Source organism: Cyclospora cayetanensis, unplaced genomic scaffold, assembly GCF_002999335.1.
Source record: "Cyclospora cayetanensis isolate NF1_C8 unplaced genomic scaffold, CcayRef3 CcayRef3_contig_48, whole genome shotgun sequence".
Classification (NCBI taxonomy): domain Eukaryota; phylum Apicomplexa; class Conoidasida; order Eucoccidiorida; family Eimeriidae; genus Cyclospora; species Cyclospora cayetanensis.
Window position 1 is genome coordinate 38,240 of NW_020312458.1, and position 19,089 is coordinate 57,328.

General features: G+C 47.1%; 2 protein-coding genes across 2 annotated transcripts; one reads left to right on the forward strand and one right to left on the reverse strand.

Annotated features, from left to right (window-relative positions):
* Positions 1 to 4,799: 4,799 nt before the first annotated feature.
* On the reverse strand, positions 4,800 to 8,728 carry LOC34620525 (dynein intermediate chain 1, axonemal). The gene is made up of 10 exons (XM_026334677.1): positions 8,600 to 8,728; positions 8,177 to 8,370; positions 7,815 to 7,939; positions 7,578 to 7,662; positions 7,399 to 7,451; positions 7,194 to 7,267; positions 6,481 to 6,676; positions 5,544 to 5,653; positions 5,171 to 5,375; positions 4,800 to 5,005 (listed from the first exon to the last, which is right to left on the reverse strand). Exons 1-10 carry the CDS (start codon positions 8,726 to 8,728, stop codon positions 4,800 to 4,802), a joined length of 1,377 nt encoding a protein of 458 aa, XP_026190462.1.
* Positions 8,729 to 9,707: 979 nt separating this feature from the next.
* On the forward strand, positions 9,708 to 16,676 carry LOC34620524. The gene is made up of 3 exons (XM_026334678.1): positions 9,708 to 12,162; positions 12,320 to 12,814; positions 12,979 to 16,676. The coding sequence occupies exons 1-3, from the start codon at positions 9,894 to 9,896 to the stop codon at positions 16,674 to 16,676; spliced, it is 6,462 nt and encodes a 2,153-aa protein (XP_026190463.1). The 5' UTR covers positions 9,708 to 9,893.
* Positions 16,677 to 19,089: the final 2,413 nt, after the last annotated feature.

Sequence of the window (19,089 nt, forward strand, 5' to 3'; positions counted from 1 at the left end):
GGACGATAAAGAATATGCTCTCAGCACTAAAACCAGCGCTGTAACTGCTGCGCAGCTATTAACTAGAAGCTACCTATGATAAAGCTTAACTAATTGAACCAACTAAAAAGCAAAGAATTGGTGAATGTTGATTTTGTGTGACAAATCCCAGGATGGTACAGGAAATTCTTTCAGAATGGGCAGACGCAGCAATAAGGTACTTTGCTGGCAAGATACAAGGTTATGGGAGGGGTCCTAGATGACGTAGGAATCAGACTTTTACCTCTATAAAAGGTCTCAACTAGGCCAGCTTTGTAGTGTGAAATAGTTGCACTTCTGCTACACATTGCACACGGGACTCCGTTTCAAGGACTTTGTGCAAAACACAGCTTCTAGTCAGCGTGCTGTATTTGTACCAGGCGCTTTCACACGTCGGATTCCAATCAGTTGTTGTGGTTCAACGGTAGGTCACGAATACGTGTTCAGCCTTAAGACAGTATACATGGTGCATTTCAAGAAGCGTAGGCATAAGCAGAGCCATAATAATGGTCAGTTTTGCCCTGAAACTATTACCTCGGCGTTGTGCAGGGCACAAAGCAGATATGTCCATAAATTGCGAATGCAGAATTCTTGCAGTGGATAATTCACGTTCCTGGAGTAGCCGAAAGCCTCTGTGTTCCGACTGATGTCTGGACGTGGCTTTTCCAAGATTAGTCGCACAGTGCACCTAGACGCATCAAAAAGGTGCTGGAGGCCCAGCTCCCTCCGGGTCCTGTCTGTTCACAGATGCTCGACAACCCTACAGGATTGCTCTTAATGTGTTTTTAAAAGACGTTTCCCTACGTTAGAATAATATGTTTGGCTGTCAATAATTTACGACGCCGTCGTGGAACAAAGTAAAGCTGAGAGTTTATCCGCGCAATATCGTGGCCAGTTTCTTTGGGAACGAGCATCCATATCTCAATGAGGCATTGCTAAGCTGGGATATGGTAGCTCAATTCTTGAGTAGTTGTATGAGCTAGCGCAATCAGGGAGAGTGATTAAAAAACGATGCACTAGTGTTTATTGTAGCTTTGGCCTCCGCTTCGCGTGCATAGTCATAAGAACATGCCTGATATCAGCAGAGACTGCCTCTCTCATTTTTTCATAATGTACAGGATTTCCGGCATTGCGGATTTGCAGCAACGATCAAAATCAAAATAGAACAGGCTAAGGATCTCAAAGAACAGTTGCATCTAGTACTAAAATCTTTCATTTTATGAATGTCCATTGCATTGTAACCTCCACTCGGGCTGTCTCTGCAGGAGCCCACCAGACAAATGTCTCCACCTAGAAGCGCCAGCGTAGAGTCCAGCCATGTAGTAAGCATCCTCCAACCCTCGTTTGTATGAGTTCTATGAGTCCACAGACCAAGCAGGACATCTTCATTTAATTGTAAAGGCTCGGTACATGAATACTTGCCTCGCTTGGTCATAAAGAGCAATAACACAATAGAAAATGAGCACTGGCATGGGCATTTCCTGCAGTATACTTTTGCAGTTATGTACATCTGGGCATCAAGCTATCGCTCTTGCGACGTAAAAGGGGCCAGCAGGAATGCGTTGAAATAGTCCCCTACATGACAATTCGCAGGCAGCCAAAAGGTGGCGAGCCTTGTCTGTGGTTGATAATACCCCGGCCACTATTGGTATTCGCATTAACACTGCAGAACGGAGAACCGCTGCATTATCAAGGGAAGCTTGCTTTGAAATTTGGCAAGTGTAATCACTGAGGTAATTAAATAGTCCAGCCTTGCCTCGCAACACTTACAAACTGGTCTTTGAGGCGGAGCGGGGTACATCATTGTGTGTTCTTCAAAAAATTTCTGGTCGCATAAAACTATCTTCTAAGAAAGGGGGTCTTGCTTTTCATGCCATGGCCTTCAGCCACTAAAAGTGTAAGACGTTGATCCACTTTCTGCACAAAACTCTTGTGCCTTCGAAAACACCTTTTTGGATTTGACGAAGCTTCCACTTTGAGGTTCTGGAACCAGGGATCATAGCACTTTCCATAAGATTAGCATCAAAAAAATGCGGCAACCTCCTTTAGGTGCAGTTCGATGATGATTGGAAGGACAATATTACTAGTTGATCACCTCTGGAAGATTCGCAGACCCCGCAAACTAGATACGTTGGTAGGCATACAACCATCTACATCTCTATAATTTCTGGCATGCCTTCATAACACACCTTGAATACAAATTATGTCATGACTACTGCGAGCAACTCAAATGTATACAGAAAAACTAGGAGAGCTGGGGTCTCACTCACTAGTGAAGTATCCAAGCAAACCGTAGTTTACGGTTCTTGGTTTTTTCTATTTTTCTAAGCAGAGGAGCTAAGAATAGGGCAGCGTATTCCGTACACATGTGATCCTGTCTCTACAGCTGCTCTTCAATGCTTCTATTAAAGTTATTTTCCAGCTTAGTAGTTATTCTCGAAGGAAAGCAAGAAAGGAAAAGCTTGGCAGTGCGTGGAAAAAAGCATCAGTTCAAGTTGCCGAGTTCCATGTTTCTAAATTGGCGCCTAAATTGAGAAACAGGCAGTCTAGTAAAAACAAGCAGATACAAGAAAATGCCTTGAGTTTCTGGGCACTAATCAAAACAAGGAATAAGCAGCTTTTAGCTTATCGAAAGGTAATGCTTTTTTGCATTTGTAGGTATCCTGACGCTACCAACCTAGACTAACATGCGCTGTGCGTAAAGCAGCAAGTGGGGTTTTAGGTCAAGAATCCTCTTGATCTCCAGCATAGAAGGGCAAAACTTTTGGATCTCTAAGCTGGTCACAATAGCGCCTATTGTGCAGCCTTATTTCTCTTGCATTAGTGATCTGCATTAAGCAATGCACAAAGGCATGTGCCACGTGCCCCTGCACAAGGCTGTGTGCCTGATTGATAGATGCTCGAAAGTCCGCACAGCCACGGCTCAAGACATGAGACCACTACGCGGGGCCAACGTATGTATACGTTTGTGCGGTGTCTTGCTTGCTGTTGTGATGTTTCAAAAAACGAAGGGATGCAGATAAGCAAAAGCCCATCATATCGAGCGGATGCCACGTCCTGACGCCTAATACCATAAAGTGAGAGCTATCGGGGAGTGTATGTCGCAACTAATCTTCCTGTCGCGCGGAATGTGGGGCTTCCTTCTCTAGCCCTTGACAAGTCAGTTTCGAATCACGCATTGAGCGGTCTTTGGGTTTGGCAGCCTCACGGAACTCTTCGCTGATAAGAAGCAAAACCGAAGTGAGGCGTTCTGCTTGCCAAGCTTCTGCCGAGAGCAAACCAACCTCAGCTGTCGGTTCCTGCAATACAACGACCGTTTTTAGCTGCTTCACACCTTTTGACTCATCTCAGACGTTGTAAGATACAAGCAGTGACTTGCTAAACATTATTCTAACCAAAAATCGATGTGCTGTATGAACGCCTAGTGGTGATGGTCCGGGACCACAAAGCCTATGACGTTGGTGTCACTATACATCACTTAGTTGCTCTATCTGAGGGCGAACGATCTGGGCTCCTGAAGATAAGGGCTGCATATTTTCTAGTATCAAAGAAATTACTTCACTTTATTTTTGCCGTTTGGCGATTAAATGTGCCATTGCTTAGAAGTCAAGGAGAGTAACTAACGCTAATTGGCAAGTACTGTTAAATAATGCAGTGGGTTGAAGGAGTCTACAAACAAGGACGACCAAGAACAGTATAAAGTAGTTTATGTATGCTGGAATTGAAGTTGGAGGAAGCGACTCAAGGGCTCATAGAATTAAGAGTAGGTAAACGACACATATCAATCAAAGTTATGGCCTAAAGACAAGTTTATCAAGTATGATGCAACTAGCACAAAACGAGTGAGATATTCTTCTCTATTAGATAAAATACACACGACCCAGGTGCTAAGATACTGTGATCATTTGGCCTCGGTAGGGAGGCAAGTTAATGACTTACTGGAATTGTCACAAGCCTCTGCGGTAGCTTAACGATGGTCACTGAGCCCCCTGTCTGGGCGATTGCAAGAACCAAGCTCCGTGAATTAAAACAAATTCGTGTGCCAGCAGCATCACAGCACACCTGCGCAGAAAGTTACGTGCAGGCATGCAAATCGTCGGCAATACCGACATACTGTACTCAACACACATCAGCAGCAATGTCTCCTACTGGCTGGTGCCAATGCCCCTCCACAAAAGCTGATATTTCACTACACTTTGTAGGAGCTACCAGCCTACAAACACTTAGACAAATCGCTCATCTTTAGATCGTTAATTGATGAAAACTTTGTGCTACTTGTGACATACTTTTTGAGATATAACGGGAAGCCTCCTATGCATGGTCAAGTCGTGCACATGCAGCTGTACGCAGCACTCTCGGGCTCAGTTTTCATGGAGGTGTAAGGTTGGAATAAACTCAAGGAAACACTGTTGATTCTATGCAAGTCTTGAACCTGCGCTTCGCTTGTAGGCGCAGCCTAAATCTTTTTCCAGCGGCACATATATTTCATCATTCGTGGGAATTGGTTGGCAGGGTAGAGGAACTTTTTAGTACAAGCTTTCAAGGGCGTGCCGCACTGGTAGGCTATGCCAGTATCTGGTCTCACCATTCCACTTGTCGTCAACACAGCAAATTGAGTTGAGCTGTAAGGAGCCCATGCCACGTCACTTATTGGCTGATCACAGCATGCGACCTCAAACAATCCACGTAGCTCAACCTCTTGGGCCATTGCTTGTTTTACCAGCTCGAGGCTGGTCCTTCACAGCTAAGCTTTGTGCTATGCTACTTAATAATTTTTTTATTTACTGTCTAAATGTCAAAAAGGCTACCCATATGCCTCGTGCATATGAGGATACTGCCAGAAGTGATACCGTTCCGTAGTCCAGCGTAAATATATTCTTCTGTAGGCGGTCATCCCAAATCATAACATGCCAGTCAGCTGACGCCGAAATAAAAATATGTTCACTAAACGGATTCCAATGCACTCCATGTACGGGCATATTGTGTCCTGGGAAAACGAAGGACATCAGAGCAGTGAACTGCTTCATATGGGGGGGCCGGCGTACCCCACAGCTTTTCCACGCGGTCATACTACACCTGAAGGGCTTTGTGCCTTGATTTTGTGCTGTCATACTACAATAAAGATGGTGTACCCAAACATTCAAGAACGCGCCTTTATATGAACTCAAAAGTTGGCCACTGTAGTCCTTTGAACACTTGAGTATGCTTCCTTCCTCAGTCCCAACAATAAACACTTGCGGACTAGCGGAGCAGAAGTCGAAGCACAGTCCAGTTGCGAGCGAAAGAGTAGTTGATGACTCAGATACTCCAGCCGCATCGCCTCCTAATGCCCCGGTATCGCGCTTTAGTGTGAGGAGCTTCACAGAAAAGCTCGAACACATTTACAGAGAAAAAATCACTTGGGCGATCTCAGTGCTCGGTTCTCCCAGTTTAGCATCTGGCAATTTCGACAGCAGACTGGGATTTTTGTAATTGATGAAAATTGCTGGTCGCCTATGTGAGTGCTGATCTACCGTTGCACTTACCACTTCAGATTCCAGCTTGTTTTTGAGGAGAGTCCAGCGCATAACACAACCATCCGCCGACACGGAAATGAAGGACAGCTGACTTGTGGATGTGTCGACATCCCAGCGTACTGATGAAACAGCGCACGCAGAACTGCCGCCAGGCTGGACAGTGCACGGCATGTATCAACAGTGTAGTCTAAAATGCTGCCGTCCTGACGCTGATGGTCGTGTTGGCTTACAGAGACTGCTACTGCATGCTGAAAGTGCCATGGTTCTTTGCAGTAACTCACCTCCCCAAACAGGGTCAATATGTTTCCCTGTTTTCACCGTTGATAAATGCCACGGTCGCTTGCTTGGTGCCGTTGCGTCTAGCACTGCAACGTTGCCATCGTAAAGCCCCACGCACAAGAGTGACGGTCGTAGTGGATGCCAGTCTAAACTGCAAACTTTCTGTAGGTAGGAAGAGGTACGCAGACTCAAAAACAGTGCCAATCCTTTAAAAGCATCAAGTTGCGTGTGCTGAACCGTTCAACTTTTTAAGCTGTTGAAAAGGATATTCATTCTATGTGAAGTTAACACCAGTACCTACGATTTGTGCCGGTTACAGCGCTAGCGGTTCCAGTGAGCCTCACAGAATCAAGCTTCCAAAAATACTCAGGATGGGATGTATTCTTAAGAGAAAAACAGCACACATAGCCGGTGCCCTGCTGTACGTACTCGTAGTTGCCTACGCACGAACAGCGCATTCTGCTGATCAAGCAGCTGGCATTGTCTACAGATATAAAAGTGTGTAACCACTATACGAATTGAGCCATTTTAAACATTTTCAAAGCCTTTATACAGTCATGCCCACATGACCCGCGGCGTAAGACACTTGAGACTACGGAGTAAAATCACTGAGAGCAGAAGCATCAGGACATGATTCTGAACATGCATCCAATTGTGCCAAGCGAACCGAATCCGACTGCAAGAAGGTCATGATAATATGGATTCCACTGAAGAGCCATGGCGTCTTTCCCTTTTATTCGAGGTAATCGGAGCTCCCAAATCGGAGTTACACTTAAAGATGTATCACATGCGTCTTCATCTGTAGCCTGAAACTCGCGGTATGCTTCAAGCTGAGCGATGAAGCTTACTACACGCTCTAAAACCTGCACATAAAAGCGAACGCCCGCCATTAGAGTAGCATACAACACAGTGAAACTCTTTCACTGTGAAGGTAATCAACACCGCCCTCGGCAACCGCAATGACGCTATACTGTAAATGGTTGTAGATGCATGACTCCACAATTATTGGTTAAATGCCGCTGTAGATTGAGCTCTTTTACTAAGGTGGTAGATCAAGAGGTATCTTACTCAACGAGGCCGAGATTATGTAACTAGGATGGCAAGAGCAAGCAACTCCTCACCTTCAGAGACCATCTGAACTTCTCCGAGCCCATTAGGCTCTTCAGTGGATCATGTGGAAGAAGCGACAGTGGATGCCTTATGCGTGGCTAGAAGCACAAAACCCAACATTTAAAATATATATGGTGGGCCTAATGCCATGCTTAAGTGGGTGTTCCTTCATAGTGCATTCCGCGGGAAGGATACTGTACTGGAACGCTGATTCTCGCCGCTGCCTTAAGCTCATTAGTGATGATCGAAATGACAATTACTCGTCAGTACCTTAAGTTCGCTTTCCTTTCGGTTCTGCATTTCTGCTTCCTTGGCATAGGCATCGCATATAATCCAGCGGTTCACTGTAAAGCTCACAACCGGCCCCACGGTTAGTCAGTGATACGAGTGTGGTGGACACAACTACCTGGTCCATATGAATATGAGCATAATAGGACACACAACATTTCTGGTTGCTATTTCGGGTAGTGCTTACCAGTTCCACAACAAGTGCGCTTTGGAGGTGGCACTGTAAAACAGCTCCTCTCTCTGGAAAAAGATAAGACACATCAAGTTTATTTAGTTCATGGCTCATGAAAGAGTTTAAACTTACTGTTAGTCTAAGGTCAAGGTAAACTAGGGCTCTATGTGTGCGTGATCTATTTCAACAAGTACACTGTAGCGCGGCTCCTAATGTGGGTGGCTCGATCCACGTTGTTAAATTGATTCCGCATAACGCGTCCTTCTTCATCCTGTGTTGCTGCAGTGAAGCAACACCACGAGGCAAATCCTATTCAAAGTCTTTAGAATAGCAAGTAAGCAACTTTTTGGAAGATTCTGCGCAGCCGGTCAAAGATATAACTAGATAAGCTTTTGATTCAAATAGCTCGCTTGGCAGGAATGATGCCATACAACCATCATCCTCAATTGACACCTCAACAGCTTCTAGTTCCTTCCGAAGTTCTGCTGCCTCTTTTCGAAGTCGTAGAAGCTCTTCCTGCTCCGTTGCTTCCGCACTGTCCTTTAACAGCAGGGTGCTGCATGATGCCAGTACAATGCAAGGCGTCTGAACTGTTATTCACCCCCCAAGAAGGTAAGCATGCCTTTAAACACCACGCGTCTCGATGATTCAGGCTTTTATGGCATTGTTAAAGGCTGTTGATGCAGCGGCACTGTCCTCTAAAGGTGCAGTGACGATATATCCAATCACCGGGTCCTACCCAACGAGCGGCATGTGGTGAAGCGAGGCACTGCATGGTTCCGTGCACAGCTACCTTTCAATCGATAAGTGAAACACAGTTTGATCAACATCGCCTTCTTTCTTGAACTGGTTCTCTTTGAAAGAAAAACGAGTAATATTCTGAGGCGCTCGAGGATTCTTGGGATACAAGGTGTTGGGTGGCATGCGCTGCCGAAGCTCTTCTGGACTCAATTGTAATTGATCTTTCGGTTTCAACCGTTGATTAGCCTGCAGCAATATTATGTTGGAGGCTAGCTCGTGCAGTTCTGCCTTCTATCTATGGGAGGAGAGACTCCACGACTTTGAACATCGTAAAAAGGCATGAGTGGTGATAATAAATCAAGACAACTGCATCCTTGGCTACATTTCGAATTCACTTTCACTTTTTTGCTCGCTATTGGATGCACTGAGACTGCTGGCACGGGTACCCTCATACAGCCGAGATGGAATGCAGTACCTGGTTATCGTCGCTCTCTTGAAGCTCTTCCCCCCTAAAAAATATGGCTAAAGATGAGCGTCGATGACCTCCCACGCGCTTTGGAAGTGCCATTGCTCTGTCTGATGGAGTTTGCTTCTGCTTGTTCATTGTGACAGAACTTGACTAGATGTAGCAAACCGAACCAGGTGTCCTATTCACCACGCGATTCACTGTACTATATAACGGTTCTGTCAATATAAACTCCACTCAAAAGCGCAACCAAAGCTGTATATAGGTGGAATCAGTGATGGATCTCTTCACTGGTAATGGACCATGCTCTATGCTACGAAATATGTCGTGAGCAAATGGTCAGGCTAATTTCTCAAAATCCCTCCAAAAGTTTTTGTAACGACTAGAATTATTTCTCCAAGGCCTTGGATAACGATGTTTTCACGCCTTCTCTGCGTGGAACAATTCAATGTTACTGTAAATATGCGTCCGGCGACTGGCTCGGTTGTTCAGTGCCAAACGCATGCACCTAGTGGGCAGCCCCGGTGGCCCAACCACTAGGAGGTCAGCGAATATGATTCTCTACCTTTATGCTGATACTTAATACCTGGATTTCACGCACTTGTTAGCAGTTCACTACCATCCTCATAAGCACTGGCAGAGTAGGTAGACACTGAACATACGTGTCTTTCGCTTCTGAGAAGTGGCTGAAGCAGGGCACGTCACAGATGTCATAGAAATCGAAAGAAAATAAATAACACTTACTGAAAGACACAGGTGCTAAACTGGGATGCAGCGTCGATTGGATCTCGCTGGCTCGAGTTGGGGGATCTCCTCCCGACCGCCCAGCGAAAACCGTGCCGAACGTGGCTGCGACAATATCGTGCGCTCAGTGGCCTATGCGCAGTCTTTTTTGCCAGATTTGATATACGGATTTGGCTGTCATATGTGAGATCCTGGTTGCGAAGGAGCGGCCTGACGTGTAGGCAAGCTAACGCCTCCTCGACGGCCGCTGTACCACAACGACACCTTTCAACCGTCCCCCGCTGACTCCACCATGGCGAACCCAGATAAAAGGTCATTTGAGTCTGAGACATTCAATATGTCCAGCCACACAGGACCTCTTCATGAGTCTAGCGGAGTGACTCAAGGAACGGAACGCACTGACAACCGGCTCAGCAGTGTGCGGAGCCGAGCATTGAGCTCTCTGCTATCTATAAGTACATCAGCTGCCGTAACGCCTCTGGAATACTCAGCAGCTAGAGGGCAGTGGGGTGTGTTTTGCTTCAAGGTACGAGATTCTCGGCTTTCAAGGGCACTGCTGATGCTTACTGTATTATTGGACTGCCTTGTGACAGCACTGGGTGCAACGAACATAGCACCTCCCTTCCTGACCTGGACAAGCAATATCTTGCTGCTTCTTGGGCCTATATGTTTAGTCATCACCGGTGCCGGCTCTCGGGGCGTCTGGTCAACGAAGCACGCCTATCTGCGGTCGTGGTCAGGGTGGCTGGACTGCATTTTTTTAATGAACATATCGGCGGATGTGCTATACTGCTTTGGGGTAGGTGCAGGCTGGTGGACGCACAGCTCAGGTTCTTTGGCATTTTTGGCCATATTGAGGAATGCGCGCGCATGGGTTCTGCTAAGAATATGTCGCACGTTCCGCTCAGCAATTTCACAGCTAGCCCGCAGTGCCAAAGACCTAGTGGCTGTATGCGTGCTTGTGCTGGTATTTTCGGTATTGGTACTAATTGTGCTTCTGCATTTCTATGGGTTCACTTGCTGGTACCGCTGCTATCCGGATTTACCGTTGCCAGCTGAAGTACAAGCGAGCGACTCCTGTTCTGCTGACAGTTTCTTCTGGGATGTTGACGAGTCTCAGTTCCGCTTTTGTTCCGACAAGTCACCTTGCAGAGAAGGTACACAGTGTCGGAATTTGTTTTTGTATTCGGTGACCTCCTCATGCACTGCTGAAGATCGCAGGCTTCTTCAAGACAGAGCATGGCGTGAACTTCAAACCAATGAAGAAGCGGCCTTTGGAGTGATTGGCCTCCACACACTAGGGGCAGCAGCAGTGACCATCCTGCAAGGATTTACCTTGGAAGGATGGGCACTCACGATGCAGCGCCAAGTAGACGGTGATCACAGCAGCGCCGGTGTTGTAGCCTACATTGCGTTTCCTGCATTGGTGGTGGTGGGTGGTATGTTCTTAATGAACCTAGCTATAGCAGTGCTTTGGGAGGCGTTTGACGCTGCAAAGGCGGAGCAAGCAACGCGCCCCGCCATCCTACGGGAAGCAGAGTGGAGGGTATATCAGCTGTTGGGAACTGATTGGATTAAGTATCTCATGGTACAACTGAGCCAGAACTGGGAAACTGCAAGCAAGCTCAGGTCCCCGCTTCTCCCAATAACTGAAGACTTTAAGGCAGAAGCTGATTATGAACTTGTGAAGGAAGGAAAACCAACTTTCCGTGAGCGCTTGTGCGCTCTCAGACGGCAAGCAGACAGAGCGGTCGAGTTTCAGTTCCCCCAGCTCAAAAATCGCTTGCAATTTCTCTACGCGGAGGTCACTGCTTTCTCCTTCCGCATAGCCACTCACCGGTTCACCCCCCTGACAATGCTGACTGTGGTTGCCATAGATACAGTGTCTCTCCTGGCTGAAGGCGGCACAGACACGAGTATCATGTATACCACTATTTACATCCTCACGAGCGTGGTGTTTGTGTTCGAAGCACTAGTACTAGTGCTTGCTTTCGGCAGGCAGGGGCTCAAGGACGGATTCATCTGCCTGGACATTCTTATGGCATGCCTGACTGTGGTAGATGGAGTGTATGCGCTGGCCAAGTGTCCGCACCTGTCTGGGTGCAGAACGACAATGGTAGAAACTGATGGGGTCTTGATGTCAATAGGCGTTGTTTTCTCGTTGATGCGCCCTTTCCGCCTCTTCAAGTTGGTGAAGTATTTTCCACCCCTCAGAATGACGGCGGAGATGCTTTGGGTTTTACACAGCGCGCTACTTCCGTACGTACTACTACTCATCTACTCTTGCGCTGTGATGGCACAGCTGGGGTTGTTCTTGTTCTTTGACTCCAAGTATTTGTCAGTGCATTCAGAGGGAGCGAGCCTTAGTGTAACGAAATACCTGAACTTCGAAAACCCCGGCAATGCTCTACTCCTTTTGGCAGCAATCTTGACTGGCGAAGGTTGGGATTTGTTTTTCAGAGAATTCGCTCAGGTGTATGGTAGAGAATGGACTGAGTTCACATTTGATTCGGGGCAGTTGTCTGATTTTGTTCTGTCTGGTGCATTTCGAGTGACAGCAATCAACACTTTCCTGTACATTGCATTACTCGCGTTGAACTGCGTAATCTTCAACTTATATGGAGCAGTTATGATTGGACAATTTATAAGGACTCAGAAATCCCTTACTGTGAAGCACGTTGCAAACTTCATTGCTACATGCCGAAATGCGGGCATTAAAATGCCTGCGGAAGATGCTTTACAGGGCAAGAACGCTCAGGCGTTATACGCAGTCGTAGACATGAGCACCGATGCTCAGCGAGACGAGCTCATAAAGGCTATTCTGCTAGGTATACTGCCTAATGCTTCGGAAAGGCCACGCCATCTGCTGTTTGAAAACAACTATTGCCAGCATATTCCTTATTTAGGGTATTCAGCATAGCGTGATCTAGGCAAAAGGCATGCGGGTCTACTGTTCCCTTTATTCGGTACATGGCTTCGTTGCAGGGTCAGATCACGATAAATCTGCAAAGGCATTCGGGGAGTTCGCGCGCAAAACGTCCCTTGCTTTCGATATTTGCAAGAGAGTGGCTCTGAAGAGCAACCGCTTGGCCACACGGAACAGCTTCGGCAGTATTTCATGGACAGGAGACAGACACAGCAGCCGGAGTTACAGCGACATCCCCGTCCTGTCGGACAAACCCAATAACAAAGGATTAATAAATGATACAGGCTTTGACAGGGCCGTAGCTGGCCATGATCTGGACCACACTCTTGAAAACTCGGTAACTGCCACGTCTGGAATATCCGGCCGGCACTCAATTGCAGTACTGGAAAAAAACAAGGAAGAAACTGTTCCTCGTGGACGTATTAATAACTCAGGTGCCCTGTTGCATTTGGACTACCTGTTAGTCGAGTCTCGGAAGCTGGACATTGCCACTAAGGCAGCGGTACAATTTGTTGAAGGTGATGAGACTAGGTCAATGCCCGCTTCTTGCGCAGGCTCGAAATCGTGTCTAGCTAGTGAGCACATTAAGACCGTAAAATAAAGCCATTTAGAGGCAATGATACCCATTTCCCTGGTCAGTCTACACCACGTAGTAGCTGCAACAGTATACCTGCACCATAGCAAGAACATATCCTTTATGGGGTGAAACCCCGCAAAGCACGTTCTCTTCCACCAGCTTGCAGATCGCATGGCTCAGAGTATATGTCTTTGTGTCGCGCAGCGCCTGGAGCAGGTGAAAATAAATCAGCTGAGGAGCTGCAGTTTCGGGAGCTATGCAGCATGTTTTGGAGCGCAGTTAGGGACGCTATTAGGCAGGGGCGCATAGCATTAATTGAGGCGGCAAAAGTGGGGTTGGCACAGATCACACCAATAGACCCACACAGCGTCGCATTGCAGATGGCTTATGTAAGCCATTTGGTGAGTGATCCCTTTGGTAAACAAAATTCCCACACTACCAGCTCTCCAGTGCAGCGAGATAACCCAGCTAACACCTCAGGGTTCAGTTCCCTAGCGGAACTGAGAAGTAAATCCGGATCAGCCACCAGCATAACGCTTCGGCGGCGCAGCCAGGCACACACCGGCATGCAACAGCGCAAACCAGAGCGGCAGATGCCAAGTTGGATGCATATCGTACTTGCAAAATGGCACGCAGCCTTAAAGCATCTTCGGAATGTATGCGGAATCAACGGCTTTGGCTGGCTTCAGCTTTTGCTCCAAATAGCTTCGCTGGTGGAACTGATAATTGAATGCGCCATGAAAAAAAGTATCACTTCTTGGAAAATGCACACAATACTGGAGCTGGGGTTCCAACTTGCACTGACAGCAGATATCTTTCTGCGGCTTGGCATAAGCAGCATCCGCGAAGGTATTCCGTTTTTTAGTTCCCGCTGTAACTGTTTAGAATCAGTGGCTCAAGCTCTGGCGTGGTGTTGGCTGATCGCGGCATTGTCAGTGAGTAAAGGGAAAATGAATGAACTGATGTTTCAAAGCTCCTGGTATAGGTTTGCGCAGTGCACGAGAGTTCTCCGATGCATCTGGCTACTACGCCTCTGGAAGGGGACCGGGACGCATAGACTGGTGCTCGCTATGCAGGTGGCCGGTCGCAGAATCCTGAACTTAGGCTTCATTTTTGTCTTACTCCTCACATGTTTTGCTGTCAGTTTTCGCTACTTGCTTGGACCTGTAGCAGGAGAACCCCCATCTGTGTATTTGGCGTATGCCAACATCACATCCCTTAGCGAGAGCTTTCTGAGTGTATTTATCCTTACCACTTCCGAAGGGTGGCCAAGCCTACTGACAAGAATTCTGGACCTGGGCGATCGCCACCACGTTCTAACAATTATACTGTGCTCTTTAGTGATTGCCCTGCTAAGTGTTTTCGTCATGAATTTGTTTGTTGGCGTCATCGTTGACGTGCTGGAAAAAGAGCAGGCTAACCTGGAGTACACAGGTGGCGTCCGGAGTGCTACAGTTCTCCGTTGGAATGAAGTGCAGCGGGCTATCTTTAATTCAAGTGCAGCAGCTGAAGTGACAAAACGAAGAGGCGGTATGATGCGTGCCGAGGGGCTGGGAGCCAGAGACTGGCTGAGCCAAATCATTGCGAGCAAACAGGTCGACCTAGCTGTAGCGATCGTTTCCGTTGCTTCGTGCTTGTCCTTGACCGCAACCGGTGCATGGGCAGAGACCAGCTTGCGTTGGAGATTTCCTAGCTTCCAGAACTGGATTTTCTGGGCAAACGCTATTTTTGTCGTGGCATATATAATTGAGCAGTGCTTTCGGGCCTTGGTTTTGCGAAAGTCTCTCTTTGAAAAAGGCATTTATGTTTTTGATTTTGCTATTGCCCTGTTGTCCTTAGTAGCTTTGATTATTGCCCTGTCAACCTCTCTGAATACTGCTTTCCCTGCAGGACCCCTGTGGCCGGTGGGCTTTAGGATGGTTCGAGTTGCGTATGTCATTTGCCACCGTCTACCTGTTATGCATGTCATTTCAATCACCATGCTCAATGTGTTTGCTGCTCTTCGTCGAGTCCTGCTGGTCCTTGGAGGAATTATTCTTTTTTATGGGCTGCTGGGTACATGTTTGTTCTACGATGCACCCATCGACCCGAAGCTACACTTCACCTTTGCTTCCCTGCTCGACAGTATCTTACTCCTGATGTCCTGCTGTACCGGAGAAAACTGGCACGATATTATGCTTCAGGGACGGGCATTTTACTATAAAGAGGGTGATGCAGTCCTGGGGTGGTCAATTATGGTGTATTCAGTCACGTTCACTATTGTGGCGTTTTTATTACTAATGAATGTGTTCATGAGCACGGTGCTGAAAGGCTATGTCGACGCAAAGCGAAACCAATCGCTCTGGAAAGTGGCGCAGCAGCACAACGAGCTGATGAACAAATGGAGGCTACGAGAAATGAAGCTTAGCTGGCTTCCAATCCACGTAGCTGTGCAGGTGCTCACGGAGATCCCAGCACCTATCGGCTATAAGAACCTCTATTGTGAAATGGGAAGTCGACGTATGCATGCGATTCTTGCAAGTTTGGCAGCCTACTCCCTTCCTATACGCAACAACAGCGTACACATCAGAGACGTAGTACTCACTACCACATGCCGCGCTTGCGAGGCACACGCCCAGAACAAGGAAACGCCCATTGTGGTAGGCCTGTTGCAGCAGCGACAAGCGGTGGAGCTTAACCCACGATTTGTCAGTACTTGGATGAAACGATTCAGCGACATTTCTGGTACAGCATCGGAGTTTACTGTCTTACATTACCTTGCCGCATTGAACATTCAAGCCTTTTGGAGAACTCGGAGGCTTCTGGAGCGCAACACTGCAACAGAGCAGCTCATGTACATGAAGCACCTATTATTTCTTCTTGAGACGGCAGCCCCTATTTGTGCAAGGAGATCGGAAAGGACAGATCACCGGCGCAGTACTCTCCGTCGAAAACGTGGTATTAAGGGTGGTGGCTCAATCGTTCGCATGAGTACGGCACTGTCACGCAGGGGTACATTTGCTCGTCCACCCAAGCTGTCACAGCCCAAAGAAAGAATGAAAAGTGCTTTGAAGCGTGCGGTTCGAGGACAATCACCGAGAAACAACGAGAGTGAACAAATTAGCTCTTCATCTAGTAGGCGTACTTGCCAAAGTCGTTTGCTTCAGGACGAGAAGCTTGATCACCATTCGCAGAGGGAACGGCCAAAGTCAGTGCGCCGAGGTACAGTCAGTGAGTATATTATCAGCCTAGCAGAAGACCATACAAGAACAGCTAGCGATCACACTGGCACGCTAGGTAAAGCTTCTGCTGCCCAGCTTAGTCAAGAGGGACAGAATACTCTATTTTTGCGGGACAGTGCTAGAGCCTCTTTCACGGGGAAATGTGATAGCAGAGCATCTAGCAGAAGTGAGCCAGACTCAACAACTGGATTAACAGCATCTGGTGCAGCTCCGCAAATCCCAGTTGCAGGCTCCAGCAGCACGATGCGCTATTCCATGGTATCGGGTGCTGATTCTGGATATCTATCAAACGAATATCCGTTCACTACGCATCCTACTGCGAATGCGCCTCCAAGGCGTTCGAATATGAGACCTTCTCAACCGTTCCTAGAGCCACCTCCCCGTAGAAGCTTGCATAGAGTCTCCTCTTCTACGCGACTACATCAACAGTCGTTCACTGATGCTGGTCAGGCGAATGTTATTGTGCCTACGAGACGAAGGGGACAGTCCGTGCAATTCACCGGGGTTGAGCGCCGTGAACTCCAGCATCTTCTGACACCAGCGTTGGTGGCAGACGATAGTAGTGACTTCGACAAAGATGAGGGAGGAAAAACGTCTTTGTCCAAATTTGCTGCTTAAATAGGCTTGATTGCAAGCTTTCCATGGGTGTTCACGCTTTCGGCGTGACGATGGTACTTTACGGTACACGTAAGGTTTGCTTGCAGCAAACCGTACTGAAGCAAGTAAAGAGACTAACGCTTTTTTCTACATAGGCCTTAGATTTCCAGCTCCAACTGTCATGCTGCATCAAAACAGATTTCCAGCAGCCAAGCCACAGGGGGCTAACAGTTAGCTGGCGTAGCCTAGATCAACAGAGCAAGTAATGTCTCGTTCGATATATAAGCAAGTCAAAACTTTCTAGGCAATACTTCATGTAAGCTACAATGCCTGTACACAATCCGAAGGCCAAGTTCTGGGGCCGTATGGATGAATAAATGTTTCTTGAGGCGGCCACGTAATTAGTGTAACCGTAGAAAGCCAGCTAGTGTCCCATCCAGGCACGCTAATAAGCCATTCAAATCCTCTAGGAGTTGCGTATACGCTTGGTTTGTACGTTCACCGCCTAGGTGCAGCCGCTACTACTCACGTCTGGGTGTTCGACAAAAGCGGTCATGGGCGTCATTCCGGAGCAGTGTGCTGATTAAGCATAGTCAACATCGTTTTTTTAACGAGTGGTCCTTCTAAAAGGTACATTTAATTTTAAACAAGTGTAATTCGTTCATGCTATCTGTAGAACATCTGTTGCCGTAGAAGGAAGTCGAACTGCGGGCTCTTCATATAACGCCTCCTTGATGGGCTGCTTTTGTTTTGTCCAAGGAAACACGCTTTGCAAGCATAAAAAACAATTTAGATATCCTGACAGCCAGGCGAAGAGAGTCATTCGCCTGACTGAAGAAGGGAAGGGGTTTTACAACTAGCGTAGAGCAAATAATCTGGTTTATGCTGGCTGTTTTGAAAACCTCGTCTATTCATTCCTCCATTAATTCCTCTACTAGTTCACTGATTTTTCGTTGGAATGATCGGCTGGTGCAAATTCTGTTCGTGCTGGAAGCGTCTAAGTTGTTGAATAGCACCTACTGCCAAGGACTCTGCCAATAAACAAAGAGAGCATTTTAGCGTACTCTCAGCATATTGAACATGAACCTAGAGTATGAAGACAGCTTGAAATAAGCTACTTGCTTATGCTGGGGAGCGAGACGGAGGGGTGTCAGAGAAGGAACATGCTCAGGAGTCCAGCCTTTCAATCGCTACCGCATGCTTATACAAGCTGTAAGGAAAAGCCGAATTTTCGGCATACGTAAGCAAAATTTATTATCAGCAGCATTGCTGGACCGATAGGGAGGCCTCGCAGTGAATAATAGCTTAAAACCCCTGCATTCCATTCCCTAAGCAGATCCACAATCAAAAGCATTGGAAACTTTGCGTTGGAAAGCCCGACGAAGATAGGAATCCTGGAATCATCTAATGTAGTCCGCCAAACAGCGACAAAATGACTTTGTGCATGCATTTATGGAAGCATAGACATACCACAGAAGCTTAAAATAAGCTCTTAAACGGCAAGAAAGAGCTCTGCTTCCTGGTGTTAGCTCTTGAGCCACTGCACTGGGCAGTGGCTCATACTACACGCTGCTGCAGACTGAAGCGGCGTGGTGAGTTACGGATGGAAACGATCTGCCGCTAATGCATATTACTTTCTTGAAAGCTGTGCGCTCTGCTTAGGTGAAAGCCAGTAAGATCGCGCTATGAAAAAAATATACTGAGCCTGAAGCTGTTCAGCTCAAGTGAAAGAGCATTTGTGCAAGACATAATTAAACTCCGAGATAAGTTTCCATGCTGTGAATAAACTTCACCGGCACTCCATTGACAAGATGCTGCACCAGACAAAATGACTGTTATCCGTAGAGATGCTAGCGGCGGCAATTTGACGACTGCCCACAATAAGAAGTATTAGGGCAAATAAGCAAGCACGGCCGCAACGAGTCGGAACCCACAGCCTCTCAAGTCAAGCCTTTGGAGGCATAAGCTGTACATGCATTGACCATAATTACACGTAAGGTAGTTCGGTAGTACCTGTGTATTTGTTTATATCGCAGATTGGCGGCTCCCAGTCAATTTTTTGCAGATCAGGGTTAATTCGGCCAACACAAGGATACCCCATGCACCTGTGCGAAGCTAATGTACACAAGGGTGTGCGAATGCCCAGACTGCTCAGAATACGCAGCAATTTAACTTCACATATCTTTCCGCACCTATGGCCAAGAACCTCATTTCCTAAAGGGAAGGAGGGAGCCAGCCACTTTTGGGAGGAGACAAAAAAGCTGCCTTAAAGCATGGACCTTGTATTGCGTTTCAAATTTCATAGTGGGAACATACCAGGAGGAATATATTGGCCAGCAACACATGACCTATTTAGTAAAGGCTTGAGAGGGTTTCCGAAATATATATATATATATATATATATATATATATATATATATATATAGAGCCACAA

What these genes read in the sequence shown, in the direction of transcription:
- LOC34620525 (XM_026334677.1), bottom strand. Translation starts at nt 8,728, where the DNA reads ATGAACAAGCAGAAGCAAACTCCATCAGACAGAGCAATGGCACTTCCA. An exon ending in GCGCACTTGTTGTGGAACTG is followed by an intron (nt 7,268 to 7,398) that starts GTAAGCACTACC and finishes TGAGCTTTACAG; the next exon opens with TGAACCGCTGGATTATATGC. An exon ending in ACAAGCTGGAATCTGAAGTG is followed by an intron (nt 5,376 to 5,543) that starts GTAAGTGCAACG and finishes TTTTCTGTGAAG; the next exon opens with CTCCTCACACTAAAGCGCGA.
- LOC34620524 (XM_026334678.1), top strand. Translation starts at nt 9,894, where the DNA reads ATGCTTACTGTATTATTGGACTGCCTTGTGACAGCACTGGGTGCAACG. An exon ending in CATAAAGGCTATTCTGCTAG is followed by an intron (nt 12,163 to 12,319) that starts GTATACTGCCTA and finishes GCTTCGTTGCAG; the next exon opens with GGTCAGATCACGATAAATCT. An exon ending in AATGCCCGCTTCTTGCGCAG is followed by an intron (nt 12,815 to 12,978) that starts GCTCGAAATCGT and finishes AACCCCGCAAAG; the next exon opens with CACGTTCTCTTCCACCAGCT.